Here is a 22,449-nt window from a genome sequence, read left to right as displayed (position 1 = left end):
TATAAGTTCTAAAGTCTCAAGTATAGTTACAACGGCTGCCCCACCTTTCAAACCGAAACGCATTACTGCTTCATGGCAGAAATAGGCGGGGTGGTGGTACCCACCCGCGCGGACTCACAAGAGGTCCTAACACCAGTCATATTCTTGTCAAATACGTCAATTGCAGCGAAGATTACGACGTACAACCTAACCCGACTGCATTTACTGCCGGATCTTCTCAGTGGGTCGCGATTCCGATCCGACGGTAAATTCAGCGAAGCTCTACTCTTGCTTGGGTAAACGTTAGCAAGTTTCCTTAGGCCTGACTGTGACCTCGTCCATCAATCAGGGTGAAGCCAGAATAAACCCTCGAGTCTACTGGCAGATAGGTGGCCACAAAAAGAAGATACAGCGTATTAAGCCAGCACAATTAGTTACTTGATCTAACATTAAGATAGAATTATTTATTTTAGATCCTCTTGAACCTTAATCAGAAAAAAAAAGATAAAAATTGAGGTTACACAGCAAGCCGCGTAGTATTGTGTCCGTCAGCCCGAATCTTGATATGACGACTGTGCTCGTTCAATTAGAAAGAGACAGACATAAAGAGATTTGCCGACGGAGCACGTTAGACGTTTTCGTTACGTAACGATTTCTACTCCTACCGCAATCCACATTTCTTCTTTTTTCTCTACCTTAGCTGATAGCCTTGAGAGACTATTTCAGCTGCGCCTTAACGTGTAAGTGAGCTCACGGGGCTCAAATCGGAAGTATTGCTAACACTGGCCCTAGCAAGAGCAGTGCTTCGCAGAATCTACCACCGGTATCGGAAACGCTACCCATTGAAAAGATCCGAAGAGAAACTCAGTGGGCTTAGCCGCAATCCACGATAAGGAAAAAACGTTCAAAAAATTATGAAGAATATAACAGGTATATTGAAGGAAACTTATAACATACCTAACGCTTCAAGTTTTAGATAAAGATAGAGAGAGAATGCCCTGTCTCATTCCCGAAAAGCGAGATCATCACGGAATTAATTCACTAACTCTTAAAACAATTGTTATGGGTTACTTTTTTTTTGGTTGTAGGGTCTAGAAAATCAGGGTGTCGTAAAAAGCGACTATGGAATAGACAGCAGCATTCTTTGAGCGTCATACCAGGGTGCTGCGGTCGCCAGGCCGCGTTTACTGGTGGTAGGACGCATTGTAAGCCAGCATGGATTAACTTGAGACACACAGCAAGAGGTGACGACATTTTCTTTCCCTACCTATTCGTTGGTAGCCTAAGGGGCTATTCTAACTACGCCTGAACAGGTAGGTGAGCTCACGGGCTCAACCTAAGCGAATTTGCTAGCTAGCTCTAGTAAGGGCAGCGCTTCGCTATATCTACCGCCGAATCGCGACCCACTGAGAAGCGGCGAGAACCCGAGATGGATTAGGTTCTCATGCCAAATTCCTATGCAGCGTGATGAGAGAGCAACCTGCGCTGACCACACAGAATGTGGGATTAGGACAAGAAGAAGAAGAAGCACGTAATGAAACAAAAGCAACAGCACCAGTTTCGTTCACGGTGTGCATTGCAGTATCAATGTAATACTAATATCGCTGACGATAAAAACTTATTTACATTTCTTTCAGCAAATTCAGATCAGCTGCCAATTAATTACTTATTCACCAGCCCCATACAGAAGTTTTTTTTTTGTTTTTTTTTTTTTGTCATACCAAAAATGTCTTTAGTGAATTTACGAAAGGAAAGGAGAGAAAAAAAATAAACGAGCGAAAGAGAAAAAAAATCGGGTAGCTTTAACGCAGTTGCGCGCGCACTCCGATCGACCCAATAGATATGTGTTATCGTGTAGTCGCGGAGTAGCAGTGTTGGCTAGGCCGCCGCCACGGCCGGTCTTAGATGGGCGAGCTACAATATCCAGGCGCTGCCAGCGTCACGGACGACGAGAGGCAATACCGCGCCCCGTTCAGGCGAGCGCCCCAGTACAGGTGGCCAGCGCCCGCGCCCCCACAGCCCTCGGCCTTCGCCCCGTGGCGTAGAGCGCCCGCTCCGCCGCGACCGCCCGACTACAGACGCAGTGCGTCTTACCCAGGAAAGCCTGATGAAGGATTCCAGGTAAAGTCACGTTTTAAACGTCATTTCAAACATTAATGGAGTCACTCAGAAAAATATCGAGTTAGGGCGTTTTCAGCTTTTTTTTTAAGTCAACTAATCGTAACGTTTCGTGACGTGATATCAAAGTAACGAAGAAATTTTTACGTTGTTTCCCATTGGTTTTAACACAATAACATTACAATTTTTTTTATTTTTTATCGTTTCCACTATACTATAATATTGTAATGATTACAACGCGTATTTGTATCGGTGATTTTTCTCTAAAGTTTCCGAGATTTTGGCGTGGATGTGTGGGTTATTTGTCCACGTCACATCAGATACATAAAATGATACGCCATGAAATGGAAAATTAGAATTACGTAGGTACGTAGCTTTATTGAATGAAAAACGTATAGTGTCAGGTGAAAATGCAACGTGATAATTAAAAGGTTTCCCCACCGGCCGTGAAGCGGCATGTAATTTTATGTTTTATTATTGTTTCTTTGACAATAGATTGTTTGCAATTTAAAAGGTATGGTCGGTACGATTGGTTTCCGACGCGATATTACGAATAAATCATTATTTAAAAGCCTTTATATACATTTAAGTATGCCTTAAAGAAAATTAACCTAAATTTTGTCCTTAAAAATATGAAAGATCTGAATTTTTATTTCACAGAGAAGTGTAGCGTTAAATTTATATTTATTTAAAATCATTTTGTTTCAAAATCCACATGGAATCCGCCTTCAAAATCAAATTTTATCTTAATATTGATGAAAATTTAATTACGAATCATATACCTACATAATTATTGATATGATGTATCTGAAATGTTGTTAATAACTGCCTATTTTCTTTTTGAAGCAGCGAAAACACAGTTTCAGTTGCATTTTTAGTAGATTACTGGCGAAAATCAGAAAAAAAATTACGTTATTCATCTTAACAAAAAAATATACTAAAATCATCGTAGTTACGTAATAATTGTGTTATTTAAAATGTTTATTACATTAGTTTTTTTTAAAAATAAAAACGTAAAACATAAACAACAATAGTTTGGACTGTCAGCAGTTTTCTTTTATAAAAATCAAAATCATTGTTAGATGATGTGTAGCTACAATCTTCAGACGGGTGTTGGGATGAAGTAGGAGACATCTCTCTATCTCACTCGCACTTTCACGCCGTAACATTCATTCTTAACCGACTTCAAAAAAGGAGGAGGTTTTCAATTCGACTATGTTTTTTTTATGTTTGTTACCTCATAACTTTTGACTAGGTAAATCGATTTGAATGATTCTTTTTTTATTAGAAAGCTGACGCTTCCCGTGTAGTCCCATTACAATTTAGTCCAGTTCTGATAATGGTATCCACGAGAAAATCACATAAGTCTTAAATTTGCATTAAGTACGTGCGCGACAAATAGATGAATATAACTCAATATCACGCCAACCGAATTCGATGATTATTGTTTTTAGTGTATATTCATTTGTTTTGGAATATATATTTTTTTCTATTTGAAGTCGGCTTTCGTTAAAGCATGTCTATTTACAATTGTATTCATTATACCGACAATTAGATTAAAAAAAATTGCAATTCATCGATTTCCAAACCGAAATTTCATTTTCCTACCAACCTTCAAACAAAAATCGGAACGCAAACAATAATTACAATTTTATGTCTTTAAACCTACATGGCTGTTGTCTATCGTTTCTATGGCTGTTTATCTAAAAAATAGTTAAAGGTTTTTGTTTTTAATTAGACTATATTATATTAGTTATCGTATATTTTAACCGATACCTCCTTCATTAGTACATCGATTTGATTTTTTATTTATTTTAAAGATACACTTACTGTTCAAGATTCTGTTATTTTAATTAATTACGACATGAATAAGAAGGTGGTTCCCAATTCGACGGTATTTTTTTTGTATGCCGTTCACTTCTGAGGCAAAGAAATTTTTAAATATTTCTATATTTGAAAACGACTGCTTTTGGTACTTATCTTCTGGGTCCCAATTAATTTAATAAATAAAAAAATAATAAGATCCCATCAGTGGTCTTTGCATTATCTTTAATAATGCATACGAATATAGTCTTCGGCTACATAGGTTCAATCAAAAAAATCGAACCGTTAATTCTAATTAATTAATATTACATGTATTATTAATGCATAATTTAAAAAAAAAGCTAGCATTCTGCACTCCTCCTCTATATTCTCTATAAATGTGGGAAATTTCATATTCCTCTGTCCGCGCAATTTTCGTAAAAAGGAGTACAAAGTTTTTGCTTCGCGTATTATAAATCCTACTAGAGGTCCCGTAGTAGTCGAAATTCGACTATAATTAATTGGAATTGTAAGTTTGTACACTATTATGATTGTATTTTTTACTTCTATAATCACAAATTTCGCCAAGGCTACACTATAAAAAATATTAACAAAGACAAACAATATGTATTTAATCTATTCTCAATTTGACAACAGACGTCAAGAACAAAAGTTTAACAATAAAATATAATATACATGCGCGTGTGCGTCAAATACATGGTATGTAGTGTGTGTAATGTTTTCTTTATTGATTTAATGTATCTTTTACGCATTATTTTAAAAGGAGTACAAAGTTTTTGCTTCACGTATTAAATCCTATATATTCGTAGATATTGTATAGTCAACGGTCCTTGACGCGTGTGTTAATTTTAGAGTTCATCTGACATCTTGAAGTCGATGGAAATGACGTTCATAGATTTTGTTACAAACAAACATACATACCTAATGAAAACATGATAAAAATCCACGTTTGTCCTACAGAGCCCAAAAGATGGGGTACCTACCAATGTAGGGGAGGGTGATGGGAGAGATATGCTCCGCACTAAACGCTTTACTCTCCCCTCTTTGCTTTTTCATGAGTTTCTGTCTCATGTGAGGCTTGGACGTTGGTTGTTGAGCGACAGGAGGTTTTCGTCAGTTCGACTCCGACATGCCCCGTCCTCCATCCCCAGTTGAGGGCGGAAGTCCGGCGATTTCCTCCTGACCAAAAAAAAAACTACTAGTGTAAAGAATGCACCCCAACTAAAAGTGATATTGGTAGCGTGTTTAATACACTAGCGTCTTTGTTTTTGAATAGTGATTGCGTACGGTCTCCGTGGAAAAAACCGGATAACTCACGTTGCCTGAAGCGGTCACCGCCGTGAGAACCACCTTATAACCCATAGACACAGACCACTGAGTTTATCGCCGGATCTTCTCAGCAGGTCGTTATTCCGATCCGGTGGTAGATTCTGCGAAGCACCGCTTTTCTTCTCCTACCTTATCGCTGGTAGCCTAAGGGGCTATTCCAGTTACGCCCGGACGGGTGGGTGATCTCATGGGCTCAACCTGAGAGTCTGCTAACACTAGCCCTAGCAAGAGCAATGCTTCGTAGAATCTACCACCGGATCGGAATCGTGACCTACTGAGACGATCCGGCGAGAAACTCATTGGGCTTACTTGGAAGGGCCAGTGTTAGCAAATTCTCTCAGGCTGAGCCCGTGAAGTCACCTACCCGTCAGGACGTAGCTGCTTGGGCTACCAGCAAATAGATAGGGGTTTTTTTACGCTTACTTGGAACGTAACTTTGAAAGACAGACGACAGTAGACAGGAATGCACCACGATTCATAAGTGTAGTAAGAGCCGTGTAACGTGATGTCAGAAAATATCAAATATTATTAGACAAATAAGTTAATAATTACAATTAGAATACCATAATACGTTCATTTCTTATAATAAAAAATGTTGTAATGAATTTTTAATTACAATTTACAAAATAAATAGTAAAACTGAACACTTGTATTGATTAAATAAAGGTGTGACCTCGTACGGTGTGTCTGAAAACTCTCGGCTAGATGTAGGTCGGATCTGTGTCTGTTTGTGTACGAGACGAGCTCGGGATCAGTACAGAGCCGCAGAGGACTGTCTCTATAGTAGTGTGGTATAGGACCCTCGGCTAGATGTAGATCGGATCTGTGTCTGTTTGTGTACGAGAAGAGCTCGGGATCAGTACAGAGCTGCAGAGGACTGTGTCTATAGTAGTGTGGTATTATAGGACCCTCGGCTAGATGTAAATCCGATCTGTGTCTGTTTGTGTACGAGAAAAGCTCGGGATGAGTACAGAGGTGAATCAAGCTAAAAGAATCCTGAAGTCATCAATATTAATGTAGCAAAACTCATTAAATTCCAAAAATAAACTGTATCATTGGTAATGATCACGCAACCTGCTGGCAACACCGGTATTGTCATCGTTAATTCGAATGTTCGCATAATTTTTAATGTTGCCATTTGCACGTCCGACGCCGGCTGAAAATGCAAACATTCGCCGAAAACAATAGCGTTGTTTGTAAATTTTTTATGCTTTTCCTTTTTTTTTATTTGTAACTGGCGGCAGGACTCTAGTAAGCACTTTGAGTGGAACATCAAGAATGAAATTATTTTTGTTCCATTTTCTACGTACATTTGATGGACATTAGAAAATTTTAGGAAGTAAAACGAATTGAACATTGGTGAGGACATCAGCAGTGTAGCCGAAGTCAATTACATATGCATCATAAAATATAGCTCGGAAATATTTTATTTTTAATTAAAAACAAAACAAGTGATTTTTTCACTAATATTCCAGATAACTGCAATACTTGTAGGCAGCGGCTTGGCTCTGTCCCTGGCGTTGCTGAAGTCTATGGGCGACGGTAACCACTCACCATCAGGCGGGCTGTATGCTCGTCTGCCTACAAGGGCATTAAAAAAAATTCATTCGCATTTCATGATTCGTTTAATTATTTCATACAGACTCTTTGATTTTTATTTAATCTTTACTTTTTTTTCCTACCTATTCGCTGGTAGCCGAAGAAGCTATTCTAGCTACGCGCGGATGGATAGGTGAAGGTGAACTCAAGGGCTCAACTCGAGAGAATTAGCCAACACTATAACACACTATATTATAGTCCTAGCAAGAGCAGTGCCTCGCAGAATCTACTACCCGATCGGAATCCCGATGCGCTTAGAAGATCCGACGAGAAACTCAATGGACTGTGCCTATGGGGATCCAAACACAAAATGGATATAGTTCCAAGTCTCTCTTTTTAAATAACTACCCACAGGCGGCCCTACCACCGGTGCAGGGTATGGGCGCAGCTGCGTTATGGGTCACCAGCAACTTTCAATGAACGTGTCACATTTGTACCCTATACCATTTTGACTGCGCGCTTATTAGAGGAGCGCTAGGGTAATAATTGCACACGGGCGTTACGCGGACTAGAGGCGGCTTAGTAACTACTACTCCTAAGTCCCAAGCCCAATGAGTTTCTCGCCAGATCTTCTCAGTGGGTCGCGATTTCGATCCGCTGGTAGATTCAGCGAAGCACTGCTCTTGCTAGGGCTAGTGTTAGCAAATTATCTCAGGTTGAGCCCGTGAGCTCACCTACCTGTCCGCGCGTAGTTGGTATAGCCCCTACCTACCAGCGAATAGGTAGGGGACAAAATAATAGTTAAAATGTACATTAGAATACTCACGGCTACATTTCACTGTGATTTCATGCCTAGTATTTTATATATCGCTGCAAAATGAAAAAACATGCTTATGCCGAAAATTCCCGTCGAACCCGTCGCTTGCGACGATGTGCTCGGTGAGCAAATTAACCCACAGCCTACTAAGTTTCTCGCCGGATCTTCTCAGTGGGTCGCGTTTCCGGTCCAGCTGTCGATTCTTTGAAGCACTGCTCTTGCTAGGGTTAGTGTTAGCAACGTCGTCAGGTTTGAGCCCCGTGAGCTTACCTGTTTGTTAGGTTACACTGAAATAGCCTCTCAAAGTTTAGGTAGGAAAAAAATGCCGAAGATTCTGTTAACAAAATACTGCGATGTGCTCTACTTTGTTTCCCTATGCGTTGCATCCGCGGCCCAATGACTTGTTCCGGCTAGGGCCGGAGGGGAAAATTAAATTAATTTAAACGAAGCGATCGACAGTAACTATGATGATTTCAATGTCAAAATAAATATCAAACTGTTGGTAGGACGTCTTGTGAGTCCACACGGGTAGGTACCATCGCCCTGCTTATTTCTGCCGTGAAGCAGTAACTCGTTTCGGTTTGAAGGGTGGGGCAGTCGTTGTGATATACTGAGACCTTAGAAATCATATCTCAAAGTCATATACAAAAATAAAAATACTGTGACTAATACTGGTGGTAGGACGTCGTTTGAGGCCGCGCGGATGCGTACCACGACCCCGCCCATTTCTGCCGCGAAACATGATTGCGTTTTAATTGAATGGCAAGTTAGTCTTTGTCCTGTAGAATCGAGACTTAGAATTCGCGTCTCAAGTCTCGCATTTACTTTGTTGATGTCTATGGGCTCCGGTAACCACTTAACATCAGGTGGGGCATGATCGCGTTCACCCGTATAAGCAATAAAAAAAATGTCTAGCTCTTCCTTTAATCGGGAACGCCGTTTACAACAGTAGCGTTATTAGGTCTAGCGCACTTTAGAACCATAAAGACGGATAATATTGGTTTTATGTAGTTAAATTCATGTTAGTTTATATAGTCATATTTTTTATTTATATCTTAGATAAGCCAACCGGCTAAGCAGTAAGCTGAGACATCTACAACATAAATGGCGCTACCTACCTTGAGATGTGAGTTTTTACAGTTACAACGGCTGCCCCACCCTTCAAACTAAAAGGCAATTGCTGCTTCACGGCAGAAATAGGCTAGGCGGTGGTACATACCCGTGCGGACTTACAAAACCTCAAATTGAACAGCATTGTAATAGAAATTAAAGACGGTACTGAATGCAGTAGAGATGTGAATGTTGGGATGGATGTGTGGAGTAACGAGAATGGATAGAATACGGAATGAATATGTTAGAGGAAGTCTGAAAGTGGCATCTGTAACAGAGAGGCTGAGAAGTGCGCGTTTGGGATGGTATGGACATGTGATGAGACGATATGAAAATGAGGTTGTTAAGAGAGTGTTAACTATGAATGTGGAAGGATATAGAGGAAGAGGAATACCTAAGAAGAAATTGATGGATTGCGTGTAAGAAGAGAGAGAGAGTGAGCGAAGAAATGATAGAGGAGAATGGAAGGAGAAAACATGTTGCGCTGACCTCAGGCTACTGGGAGAAGGGCAGGAGAATTTTAATGACTGAATGCGGGTAGTCGAAGATTATTTGCCCCTATAACAATATATAACAATAACATTAAGACTGGTACTGGTGGGTCCACAGTTTTTGTTGTATCTTCTAAAATATAAAGAAATCACTTAAAAACCAAGCTGAGTTGACCTACATTGTCTGGTCTTGTTTCAAGGCGACTGAATCCACCCTGCTCGGCCCGTGTGACCCACTTCCGCAATGCGGCGTCCCCATTGGCTAATGCTACGACAGTGTTGCCGTTTTTATAAATCATGTTCTTTTTTGGTAGTTTTATTTATTTATTATTTATTTGCAAGTGTTGAAACAGTTTATAAAGTTACTTTTGTTTTTGTTTTCGTACAGAAATAGGTTCCGTTTGATCAGAAGGGCTGAAATAGATTGGAACGGAGATTGCACATAAGTCATTTTAATTTTGTAAAACTAATTGGTGGTTCGCATTAGCGATTATAGTTGAAGTCGATGTTTGCTTAGAAGAAAAAAACGCTTGTAAGCAGATAGGTGATTGGTTACTATCGCCCATGGACGTCAACAATGCCAGGTTCAAAGCCAATCCGCTGTCTGACCTATAAACATTACGTCTGACCTATAAACATTACGTATTTTATATATTAAGAATTTCAGTATACTCGTGTTTTCTTGTGTGTGTATTCCGGGTAAAGAAAATTCCTTATTTCGGGCCGCTATGCGCTGAAGTTCGTGATAGGCAAATCCGCGTTGCTTATCTAGTGAGCGCGCTATAAATCAAAACATATGAATTTACGTTTTAACTACACAGTTTTTATTTATCAACAACATTAGTCTTATCAGGGACAGAGAGGGGGAACGAACAATCAGTGTGTGGTTTTTGTCAAATGATAACGGGATAATTTTTTATTTATTACGATTTGTTTTTTGTTTTTTTTTTTTTGTTTAATGTATAATTTTAAATTAAATTGGTTTTTAAGTACCTTTTATTTAATAGTGTTGTTGGCTGAATTATCGCGCGTAAGCTGAGGCCTATGTGTATAATGATACGGAATGTTCTAAAAGTGGATAAACAGAAACAAAAGATTTCATTGCATTTTCTGTACATACAACATTAAGAAAACAACATTTAAAGCCTTTATTTTCCACAAATTATTATTAACAAACTATTCTTGAATTAAATAAAACTGATCTCGTTTTTTTTCTCAACGACAGATAGTTTAGTCAATATATACCAATATATAAGAAAAATCCTTATTTAAAAAAGCTAAAAAGTATTTTTGGAACGAAGTTCCTTACGGGACGATGCGGAGGGGTACCCTAACCGGGAAAAAACGTCCGTAACGTAAGATTTTTATTAGTAATGCACACAGTGTACGACTTAACTTTGTAATAACGTACAAAAAATAACATATTTTTTTATCATTCATTGACCACGATCTCAGAGTGATCGTTTGCGCAATACACAACTCTTATGCAAACAACCGTGAATGAAGTGTACCACAATAAGTTCGCACGTTACCGAATGACCGTGGGTTGTTGCGAAACCTCCAGTTTTATTTTCTTTATACCTCGAATAGAACTTAAAATTAATATTTTTATAATAAAGATCTTCGTTCCTATCCGGTGTCCCACGACACATCTTTTTTTTTTTATAAAAATTAGTACATAAAAAAGGTTTTTTTTACATGTATATCACGATAGCCCAAATAACGATATATCTACAAGATAACACAACATTTGTTTGACCCTTTGACTGCCGTGTAGGTCACTGGTGTCCTACGCGGCGCACTGAAGTAATTATGTCGATTTCTCTTCTATATCTTTTTACTACGACGCTGGATTATCTAGTAGAGACTGGAAAAGACGAATCCGCAGATACTGAGAATGAATCTTTTTCTGAGAGACCTAAAAGACTAAAAAACATACAATAAAAACAAAAGAAGGCAAAGCTTAATAACATAAATCGATATACCTACATAATTACTTCAGTGCCCCACGTAGAGCATTGGTGACCTATATGACAGTCATAGGGATATGAAGTTCCAACTCCACTAATGCAGTTATTAGACGCCTGCAGCTCTAGCTCTAGGGGCGTTTTTTTTTTGCATAGATGAGTAGACGAACTCACAGCCCACCTGGTGTTAACTGGTCACCGGAGCTCATAGATATCTACAACGTAAATGCGCCACGTACCTTGAGATATAAGTTCTAAGATCTCGCGATAGTTACAACGGCTGCTCCACCCATCAAACCGAAACGCATAACTGCTTCATGGCAGAAATAGTTAAGTCGGTGGTAGCTGCTTGTGCGGACTCTAAAGAGGTTCTACCACCAGTAATACCTAAGCAATAAAAAAAAGTACAAACTGGAGTTAATTGAAAATTACAATTTTTTCGTTAAGTTAATTCGCTTGTTCCGCGCTCTCGCTCGCACGCCCAGGTTCAGGCGGAACGTGACACTTTTTCGTGCGTGCAAGCGGTGTTCATCGATTTATAAGACTTTATCAAGTCAAAAAACCATCCGGATAGTCAATCTTCCCGTTTGTCTGTACGTCCAAGTCATCAAATAAACTAAATTTGGAAACGTATCCAAGAAACATTCGGAACAGAATGGCTCATACGTAACAAACACATGTAGGTCTTATCTGTTCGGAAAGAGTAATAACCGATAATGTTGCAAATTTTTGTTAATTTGTTCACGAGTCAACGAACAGAAAGTCGTATTCTGAACCCGAATAGTCATGCTTCGAACAAATATATGATATAGTTTGCTTGTTGTTTGGCGGGTAGTCATCATACAACACAAAATATTTTTGACAGATTTACTGGTGGTAGGACCTCTTGTGAGTCCGCGCGGGTAGGTACCACCGCCCTGCTTGTTTCTGCCGTGAAGCAGTAATGCGTTTCGGTTTAAAGGGTGGGGCAGCCGTTGCAACTATACTTGAAACCTTATGTTGTAGATGTCTATGGGCTCCAGTAACCACTTAACGCCAGGTGGGCTGTGAGCTCGTCCACCCATCTAAGCAATAAAATAAAAAAGATGCCTGAATCTCGCTAACGACATTTTCAAGATAAGCTTGCATACAGGACCGTATTTAAACTTAATGCCGCTCCTGGGTACCGGAAAAAAACACTAATATATTTTGTTTTTCAAAATTAAAATACCTAGTTTATTGCAGAAACTTTATTATATTATGTTATAAGTTCCATAAACATAAATAATTATTTGGTTTTTTTTTCCAACAATTATAAATTTGGCACTAAGGGTGACTCATAATTATATTACATAAAAAAAAACTAATTACATTTCTTTAATTTCAGAAAATAGAAAAGTCGATTATTATTTTAAATCTCCAAGGAAATAAATTGATTAAATTATTTTGATTATTACGTTTTACCAAAACTGCCAAAATTATAATTCACAAATAATGGATGAATTGAATTTCTTGAATTATCAATTAAACAGATAATTATTAATTAGTAGAATTAACTAATTATATAGAGCAATCTTTCAAAATTTTGCCGCCCTATAAAATATGCCGCCCTGGGCACTTGTCCCGACTGACCTTAGTGTAAATCCACCATTGCTTGCATATGTACAAGTTCCGAACAACAACATTCGGGCTCCCCGGATCTTCTCAGTGGGTCGCGTTTCCGATCCGGTGGTAGATTCTGCGAAGCACTGCTCTTGTTAGTGCCAGTGTTAGCGACACTCCCGGTTTTAACCCCGGTGAGCTCACCTACACGTTAAGGAGAAGCTGAAATAGCCTCTCAAGGCTATTAGCATAGGTAGGTTTGATAAAAAAACATTCAGACCATCGGTCTGTCGAGCAATATCACCCGCTCGGTGGAAGATCTTCTCTCTGCCGTTAAGCCTTCCACAAGTTATGTAATTAAACTCGATGGCGCAGAAGTTGGAACCCCTGATGGGATTCGATTCCCATGTCGGGCAAACATTCGTGTGACTGACTTATTCGGTGTTTTTCTGGGTGTTTAATTTCTTTTATGTATTTATTTATTTTTATAATAATAAATAATAATAATAATAAATATTTACTAACAATCACGCCACGTCAACTGGTCCCGGGGTAAGTTCGTAAAGAACTTGTGTTACAGGTACCAGATAACGGAAATAAATTTAAGATTTTTATTATACACATACATATATTATTTAAGATACATCCGTAACCCTGGAAAAGACATTTATATTTATCATTCAAATATCCTCCCTTGGCGGGATTCGAACCCGCGACCCCCTTGTGTAGTGACCATGTCACTTACCACTACACCAGACGGCCGTTTTAAACATAATATATTTTTTTTTTTTTTTTTTTTTCCTACCTAAGCTGAGAGCCTTGAGAGGCTATATCAGCGTAACCCTAACTTTTGTAGGTGAGCTCACGGGGCTCAAACCTGATGACGTTGCTAACACGAACCCTAGCAAGAGTCGTGCTTCGCAGAATCTACCACCGGATCGGAAACGCGACCCACTGAGAAGATCCGGCGAGAAACTCAGTGGGCTGTGTCTGAGAGTTAATTTACTCGTCGAGCCCTTCGTCGCAAGCGACGGGTTCGACGAGAACGGTGACCGGTGCTTGAAGTACCTAGAAGCACCGTTAGTGGATCGGGAGGATCCGAGATGACGTGTTTTGGGCGACGTCGACTGCTTTCCATTCTGTCCGCAGGATCGGGAATGTAGTTACCGGCGGCCACGATGAGAGGGTTCTCGTGTCGTGCCGCTTTATCGAAGTGGCGCATGGACGCCGACTGCAGATACTTACTGATGGACTCTAAGTCCAGGTCGTCATGGAGGTCGACGTTCCTGACGAACCACGGGGCTCCGACGGCTATCCTGCAAAAACGGGATTGAATAATTTGGAAAGATTTTAAGTGTATGCGGGCCGCGTGAGCGAACACTACACTTGCATAGGTCATGACGGGGCGTATGCAAGTTTTGTAGAGTGTCACCTTATTTCTAAGGGACATTTTACTTCGCCTACATATCATCGGGTAGAGACGTCCTAGAATGAAGGCGGCACGATCGCGTACCGTCTTGATGTGGGGGCGGAATGTCATCCTACTGTCGAGGGTGACGCCTAAATATTTGACCTTCGGGGCCCACGGTATGGGCTGGTCGAACATCGTGATCGGGCGAACATAATATATAATTCTTCTGTGCGTATATATGTAACTGAACTCCTCCTGACAGATTTTTGTGTGTTTGTGTTCAGTTGGATTCGAGTAGGCTTTAGTTTCACATTTCGGTCCACTATATAGGTGTTGCGTTTTTTAATTTATGAATTTTCATTTTAAAAACATATTCGGATTTTACGCGCGTATACAGAGCAACATCTGTCGTTTCCGCTGGGATATATACCGCCACCCACCTTGAGATATGAGTTCTGAGCTCTGCTGTCGGCTGTCCCACCCTTCAAAAAGAAACGAATTACTGCTTCACGACAGAAATAGGGGTGGTGGTATAACGCAAATTGTAATTTTGTGGGTTTGATTTTTATTACACGATGTTATTACTTCACCGTGGAAGTCAATCGTGAACATTTGCTATGTTCGTATTTCATTAAAAAAATTAGAACTATATATCCAATAAGTTTTTTTAACATTAACAATGAAACTAAATGCATAATATTACTTACTATGCGATCGGCGTATAAATATCAGCGTCCCTCTCTACCCTACAAGGTTAGAAAGAGACGAACGTCACACATAACTCGTAGCCTTGGAGCGATAAGGCGATGCTGAAAATTATTTACAGGTATGTTTTTGTGTGGACGCTTTTGTTTGAGATTTAGCGGTGGTTGGGCACGCCGCTATGGAATGAGCAATATTTCATACATTGCGGTTTGAATACTGGGAAGATTTGGAGTTAGATTTTTGCATGGTGATACCGGTGATGTGTCTATGGGCTCTGGTAATTATTGAGGGTTTATCTATTCCGCGAGACAGCTAAGTCGCATTTCTAGAGCATCGTTGTGATTTAAAAGTCGATGAAACAAAAAAGCGACAATAAAAAGAGACAGACTCATAAAGTCATAAGATTTAACGTGGGAGAACATGAGATAGAAAGCATTATACAGTGTTTCTTATATTCATGGTTCACATTCTTATGCTGCAAAGGGATTTGGCTTGAGTTTCTTGGGGGATTGAGACCCTTGGGGGTATATCTCGTAATATCTATTAGATGCTGCGATACTGGTAGTAGAACCTCGCGTGAGTCCGCACGGATAGTTACTACCATCCCACCTATTTCTGCCGTGAAGCAGTAACGCGTTTCGGTTTGAAGGGTGGGGCAGCCGTTGTAACTATACTGAGACCTTAGAACTCATATTTCAAGGTGGATGGCGGCATTTACGTTGTAGATGTCTATGGGCTCCAGTAACAACTTAACACCAGGTAAGCTGTGAGCTCAGCCACCTATCTAAGTAATAAAAAAAATACATTTGTAGTTGTATAATATGCGTGCTATTATAAAAAAAATGTTTGCATTAAAAATAAATCTAATATATAAAATTATCGTGTCACAATGTTCGTTCCCATACTCCTCCGAAACCGCTTGACCGATTCTCATGAATTTTTTTATGCATATTCAGTAAGCCTGAGAATCGGCTACTATCTATTTTTCATACCCCTAAGTGATTAGGGTTGTCCACCCCTAACATATTTTTTTTTATTTGGACATTTTTTTTTGTTATAATTAGGTTTTATTTTAAGGAATTATAATGAAGTTAAAAACAGCATATAAAGAGAGCAAGAGGGCAGCAAAAAAGGCTGTAGCTATTGCCAGGGCCAAGGCACAGGATGCTTTGTATGAGTCACTAGAAAGACCTGAAGGACAAAAACACATTTATAGGATAGCCAAAGCAAGAGAGAAGGATGGAAGAGATTTTAACCACATTAAGTGCGTGAAAGATAGTGCTGGAAGAGTGTTAACAAATGATGAGGAAATAAGAGATAGATGGAAGAGGTATTTTGAAAGGTTGATGAATGAAGAGAATGACTGGAGTGGTGAACTGCAAAATGTTCCAATAAATACTGGGGTAGTAAGGGAAATAAGTATGCAAGAAGTACGAAAGGCTGTACAAGATATGAAGAATGGAAAATCTATTGGACCAGATGGTATTCCAATAGAAGTGTGGAAGTTTCTGAAAGCAGATGGATGCACGTGGCTGACTTTATTCTTCAATAAATTGGTTCAAGAAGAGGCCATGCCTGACGAGTGGTGCAAAAGTTCACTCGTGCCTGTATTTAAGAGCAAAGGTGACATACAGGTATGCGACAATTATAGAGGAATAAAGCTCATGTCACATAGTATGAAAGCTTGGGAGAAAGTGATAGCGAGAAGAATGAGAGATGAGAGTGAGGTATCACAAAACCAATTCGGGTTCATGCCGGGACGCAGTACAACGGACGCCATTTTTTGCCTGCGCCAATTGTGCGAAAAATATCGCCGTGCAAGTAAAAATGTGCACATGGTGTTTGTTGATTTAGAAAAAGCGTATGATAGGGTTCCCCGTGAGGTTTTGTGGTGGAGCATGAAAGTGAAAGGAGTGCCAGGGAAATACCAACGGCTTGTTCGAGCTATGTACGGTAGAGCTAGTACGTACGTACGCTCCGCAGCTGGCGATAGCGACGAGTTCAGTGTGGCGGTAGGCTTACACCAGGGATCAGCTTTAAGCCCTTACCTGTTCATCCTAATAATGGATGCCCTAACATCGGACATACAGGAAGAGGCGCCTTGGTGTATGCTGTTCGCCGACGACATTGTTCTCGTTGGAGAGGAAGGGCCTGAGATACAGAGGAGATTGGCAAAATGGAAAGAAAGGTTGGAAAACGTGGGTTTGAAGATCAGTCGAACAAAAACCAAGCACATGTTTTGTGATTTTGGTGGTTCTTCAGACTTCACGCCAATCGCCTTAGATGGTGTATCCCTGCCAGTCTGCTCCGACTTCAAGTACCTCGGCTCTATACTCCAGAACGACGGCAACATAGACCGGGACGTCACAAATCGAATAAACGCTGGTTGGATGAAATGGCGACAGGTCTCTGCAACAGCATGCGATCGTAGAATGCCCCTTCAGCTCAAGGGTAAAATTTACAAAACGATCATTAGACCTGTCGTGCTGTATGGATCTGAGTGTTGGGCGACGAAAGTTAAGCATGAAAGAGGAGTGCATGCGGCAGAGATGCGAATGTTGAGATGGATGTGTGGAGTGACAAGAATGGATAAGATAAAGAATGAGTATATCAGAGGAAGTTTGAAAGTGGCCCCGGTAAACAACAAATTAAGGAGCAGACGGTTAGCGTGGTATGGACATGTGATGCGTAGAGAGAAGATGCATGTGACTAGGAGATGTATGGAAATGGTAGTGCAAGGTAGAGGGGGAAGAGGTCGACCGAAGAAGACATGGATGGAGTGTGTGAATGACGATATGAGAGAGAGAGGAGTGAGTGTTGAGATGACGGCTGATAGAAGAGAATGGAAGAGAAAAATTAGCTGTGCCGACCCCACATAGTGGGATAAGGTGGAGAAAAAAAAAAAAAAAAAAAAAAAATGAGGTATTATGTGGTTGAATGAGGTTTTGTTATTTTTATTATATATTCCCTCATCGTTCACAGCACTACATACCTCTTTCACTCATTTACCACATCCTTACACACTTACAATAAGTTAATTTTTTTTTCTACACTAGAAATTCCCTTGAAATCTTATATATGGCAAAACAATGTTTGCCGGGTCAGCTAGTATTCTTATATAGTTGTTGCAAAGTACAACTGCGCGCCGCCCATAATTGTGTGAGTGACCAATCTGTATACGCGTCAATGTGGGCGTGAGAACAAGTACGGTCAGCAAACAAAAATACAATAAATCATATTATGGATATTACCCATTTTTATATTTTAAGTATTTTTTAATTTACCCATTAGGAGTGGTCAAAATAACTAACATCATTAAAGTAACTACTAATTTATTATAACTATAATTGATTCCAGGTGATTGAAAATTAAAATAAACACAACAAGAAACGTAATCCTAAACAATACCTTAACTGTACACGAAATAAAAAAAAAGACGTGTGGCACTCGGAGACTGCCGCGGTAAAGCTATTGCATAGCATTTTTTATCAACTTATACAATTATAAATCGACAATAATAATTTAATATTAAAACAACTATAAAATAAGATCCGGCGAGAAACTCAGTGGGCTAATTTTCAATGAATCTGCTACATTGTGAGTATTCCATTTTGACCGCGCACTCACTAGAGGGCGCTACATGGGATAGAGACACGCCTTTGGATGATAGTTCTAACTCTCATTCGGCCAGAATCAACGGCTTAGTTAGTTTATTTTTAATGTCACTCCAATAACTGATTGAGTAGTAGGAGTAGTAATAAAATTCTTCGACTAAGCGATAGAAAATGGCACGCCCAACGCATTGTGATATAATTTTCTATTTTACAATTCCGTTTGTCGCCGATAGATGGCACTTGACGCAAAATCTGAATCGCGCTATCGTTGTGTTACCCACGAAATTATATCACATATTTTGATAGTACATAAATCGGTGTTTAGACTTCTTACTTTAAACACTTCACAAGCGCAACGTGTGAATGTGTTGAATGCGAGCTACATAGTAGGCGTCGTGAGGGGTGGAAGGTTTTTTTCGTTACGGAATTTCACGATTCCACTCTCAAGCCGCGCTCAAGGCCCGCAATAAAATCTATGCAATAGTTTAAAAATCTCACTCAGTTATAATTAATAATAAATCATGATTAATAATACCAAAAGGATCTTAACGAAATCGTCTAAGCGAATTCATGAGAAATTCGTCGGAGAATCATAAAATAGGTTATCTCTAAGCACTTGTGTGTTACGACAATATCGTTATCGCACAGTGATAACGCGGCCGTGTCTCGTCTGCATGTGTTTCGGGTTTGAGTCTGTGGAGGCTACAGGCTGCGTCCCCGGCATAGCTCTTTATTTATTTATTGCCCTTATAGTCGGACGAGAATACGGCCCATCTGATAGTGAGTGGTTACCGTAGCCCATGGACTTCAGCAATGCCAGGGACAGAGCCAAGCCGCTGCCTACCGATAAGTATCCAGACAAACGATCCAGACGTGCACCACGATCTGAAAATTTGAAAATTCATCATCAGTCCCCTGCTAGATATAGGCATCTCCAATTGCTCACCTCTGAGCAGGATCCTCTGCTTTTCTCATCCAGCTCTCGCCAGCCACCCTGCACCACCACTCACTCCACCGAACCTGAGGACGCCCTGCACTAGGTTTGCCAATTTGCGGTAAATTGGGGTATAACAAATGGTTTGAAGTTTTAGACTGGTATTAAGAGCGATTCTGTGTCTATAACCCGCCAAATAATGGCTCTACACTGACATTTCAATTCTTCTTTATAATTGAAATCTCAGTTAAAAATTCTCTGTATGTAGGATAACATCAAAACGGTCATTACATTCTTATAGGACATGTTTTGATTGCCGGATAATTCTGGTACCCAGATTCTGATATAAAATCATATATCGTCAGTTCGTGGTTTAGTCATTCGTATGTCAGTAAATATATCGATTGTGGCAGAGCTAATAGTCGTGATACCCTAAAACCGTCTTTACTCCATTGGAACAAATGTCTAATTCCTTCCTTTCAGTCGGGACTCTGATGCAAAGATAGACGAATCACTGATTTCAACAGACTTTCTTCTTCTTGCTCTTGTGTCTCATGAAGCCTCATTAAGTTAAAGCAACATTTCCTTTTGTCATGCTGCATAGGGATTTGGCACGAAGTGTCTGACCGGCTCCTCCTCAACCCTCCTCATGTTATATCTCCCAATGGTGTATCCACTGAATGCGCCGTTGACAGGTACTTTCTGTATCTTCTTCTAGTGTTTCTTTAACTTTCTTTAATTATAATTTGCCTAATTACTGGTGGTAGGACCTCTTTTGACTCTGCACGGATAGGTACTACCAGCCCGCCTATTTCTGAGGCAGTAATAATGCGTTTCTAGTTGTATCTATATTGAAACCTTACAACTTATATCTCAAGGTGGGTAGCGTATTTACGTTGTAAATGTCTATGGGCTAAAGTAACCACTTAACACCAGGTGAGCTGTGAGCTCGTCCACCCATCTAAGAAATAATAAGATAAATAAAAAAATTACAGTATTTTTTTTTTTTTTATTCTCAAACAATACCACCGTATATTCTCCGTTGGTATGTATTTTCTTTTTAGTTTTCTCATTTTAACAGACCATACGTATTCAATAAAGCGATCCAAATGTAGACATTATTTATTAAGCCGCAACATACCTCTTTTTAAAGATGCGAACGTCTTCATTTAAATCAAATCTCCAACGACACTTTCTGCATGATTCCTTCGGAACTCCATCATGTTTATCAGCGCTCGAAGATAAGAAAATCTTATCTCCATCTCGTGTTTTATCACGAAAACCATTTTTTTTTTGTACATCTAAAACGCACATATTTGCTATAAAACCTTTCATTTTCTGTGGTTAAACGTTTATCTGTATCTTTGGCAATTTTTTGCTTAGAAATTTAGGCGCCAATAATGTTCTAAATTACAACCTGCGATAATATTTGACGAAGCGAAATCAGTCGCTTGATAAACGAATTAAAAAAGTGTACCCATTAGACTAACAATTTATATGGCTAGTATTGTGGTATATAAGTCAAATACATTGTGAAGCTACCTGCCAAACGAATAAATAACTCTTATGCACCAATATATATCTATATATTAATACGTGAAGCAAAAACTTTGTATCCCTTTTTACGAAAATTGCGCGGACGGAGGAGTATGAAATTTTCCACACTTATAGAGAAAATAGAGAAGAAGTGCACATGCTAATATTTTTTTTAAATAATGCATAATAGATACATTAAATCAATAAAGAAAACATTACACACACTACATACCATGTATTTGACGCACACACGCATACATACTATTTATTGTCAAACTTTTGTTCTTGACGTCTGTTGTCAAATTGAGAATAGAATATGGTTTGTCTTTGTTAATATTCTTTATAGTGTAGTCTTGGAGAAATTTGTGATTATAGAAGTATAAAGTACAATCATAATAGTGTACAAACTTACAATTCCAATTAATTATAGTCGAATTTCGACTACTGCGGGACCTCTAGTATTAAGAAAATAGTCATTACTTATCTAGAGTTTTACATGAGTAGTAAGCATAATTAAAATTACTTTTACGTTTTAATGTAGGTAATAAATCTTAAAATACTTGTGACAAGTGAAGCTAGCACAGACAATGTATTCAACTAGCCGATTAGTTCAGAGTCACTCAAAGGGACTATTCCAGCTACACGCAGACAGGTAATTGAGCTCATTGGTCCAGTCTGAAGGAGTTTGTTAACACTGGCTCTAGCAAGAGCAGTGCTTCGCCGTATCTCCCACCGGGTCGGAATCGCGACACTCCGAGAAGATCTGCCGAGAGACGTAACTCTATTTCGTCGTTCGCTAACACGGAAACTATATTATATTCGAAACTTCAAAAATAATGCGAATAAAAACCGTAAAAGTAATCTTAATTTATGCCTCGGGTAAAATTCGAACAAAATTACTATTAGTATTTTCTTACCGAACTACCCATAGAGTGATCGTACCGATTTCTTGGCTTTTATTTTTTTGCATAGCTTTTATCGCAGGCTTTGAGCGCGACGACCGAATCAAGAAATTCTATAACGAAAATAAAACCTAACCCCCACTCCGTCTACCATGTAGCTCGCGTTTAACGCCTTCACAAGTTGCGCTTGTGTAGTGTTTGTGAAAAAGTCTGCCCATTTCTCTCTCGCGCGGTCTAGCTTATGAGTGTGAAGGGGACAGTTTTGCTTTTGTTAATGTTTATAAATATAGCGTGGTCTTATTTTATTATTGTTTGAATATTAAATTATTATTGTCTAATTATAATTGCATAAGTTGAAAAAAAATGCTATGAAATAGCTTTACCGCGGCAGTCCCCGAGTGCCACACGTGCTATTTTTCATTTCTCCACAACGTGACTTACATTCGACCGCTCTCTGTATTAAGTATGCATCGACAATGACAGCGTTAGTGGCAAGTCGTGCGCAGTTGATCCTTGAATTAATTTATAATAGATAAGCAGCAATGGAGTTAATGAAACGAACACGAGAATGTATGCAGATTGGCGTTTAAAT

At 39.4% G+C, this 22,449-nt stretch overlaps 1 protein-coding gene across 1 annotated transcript in view; it reads left to right on the top strand.

Moving 5' to 3' along the window:
* The first annotated feature begins 1,837 nt into the window (after positions 1 to 1,837).
* Positions 1,838 to 22,449, top strand: part of orb2 (cytoplasmic polyadenylation element-binding protein orb2) — a 77,626-nt gene continuing 57,014 nt past the window's right edge. The window contains exon 1 of the mRNA XM_028184358.2: positions 1,838 to 2,100. Within this exon, the coding sequence (XP_028040159.2) occupies positions 1,885 to 2,100 (216 nt within the window). The 5' untranslated portion in view covers positions 1,838 to 1,884. The remainder of the gene's footprint in view (positions 2,101 to 22,449) is intronic.

Source organism: Bombyx mandarina, chromosome 11 (genome assembly GCF_030267445.1).
Source record: "Bombyx mandarina strain Sakado chromosome 11, ASM3026744v2".
Lineage (NCBI taxonomy): Eukaryota > Metazoa > Arthropoda > Insecta > Lepidoptera > Bombycidae > Bombyx > Bombyx mandarina.
The sequence above is the reverse complement of the archived record's forward strand: the minus strand, read 5'-3'. Positions and strand labels throughout refer to the sequence as shown.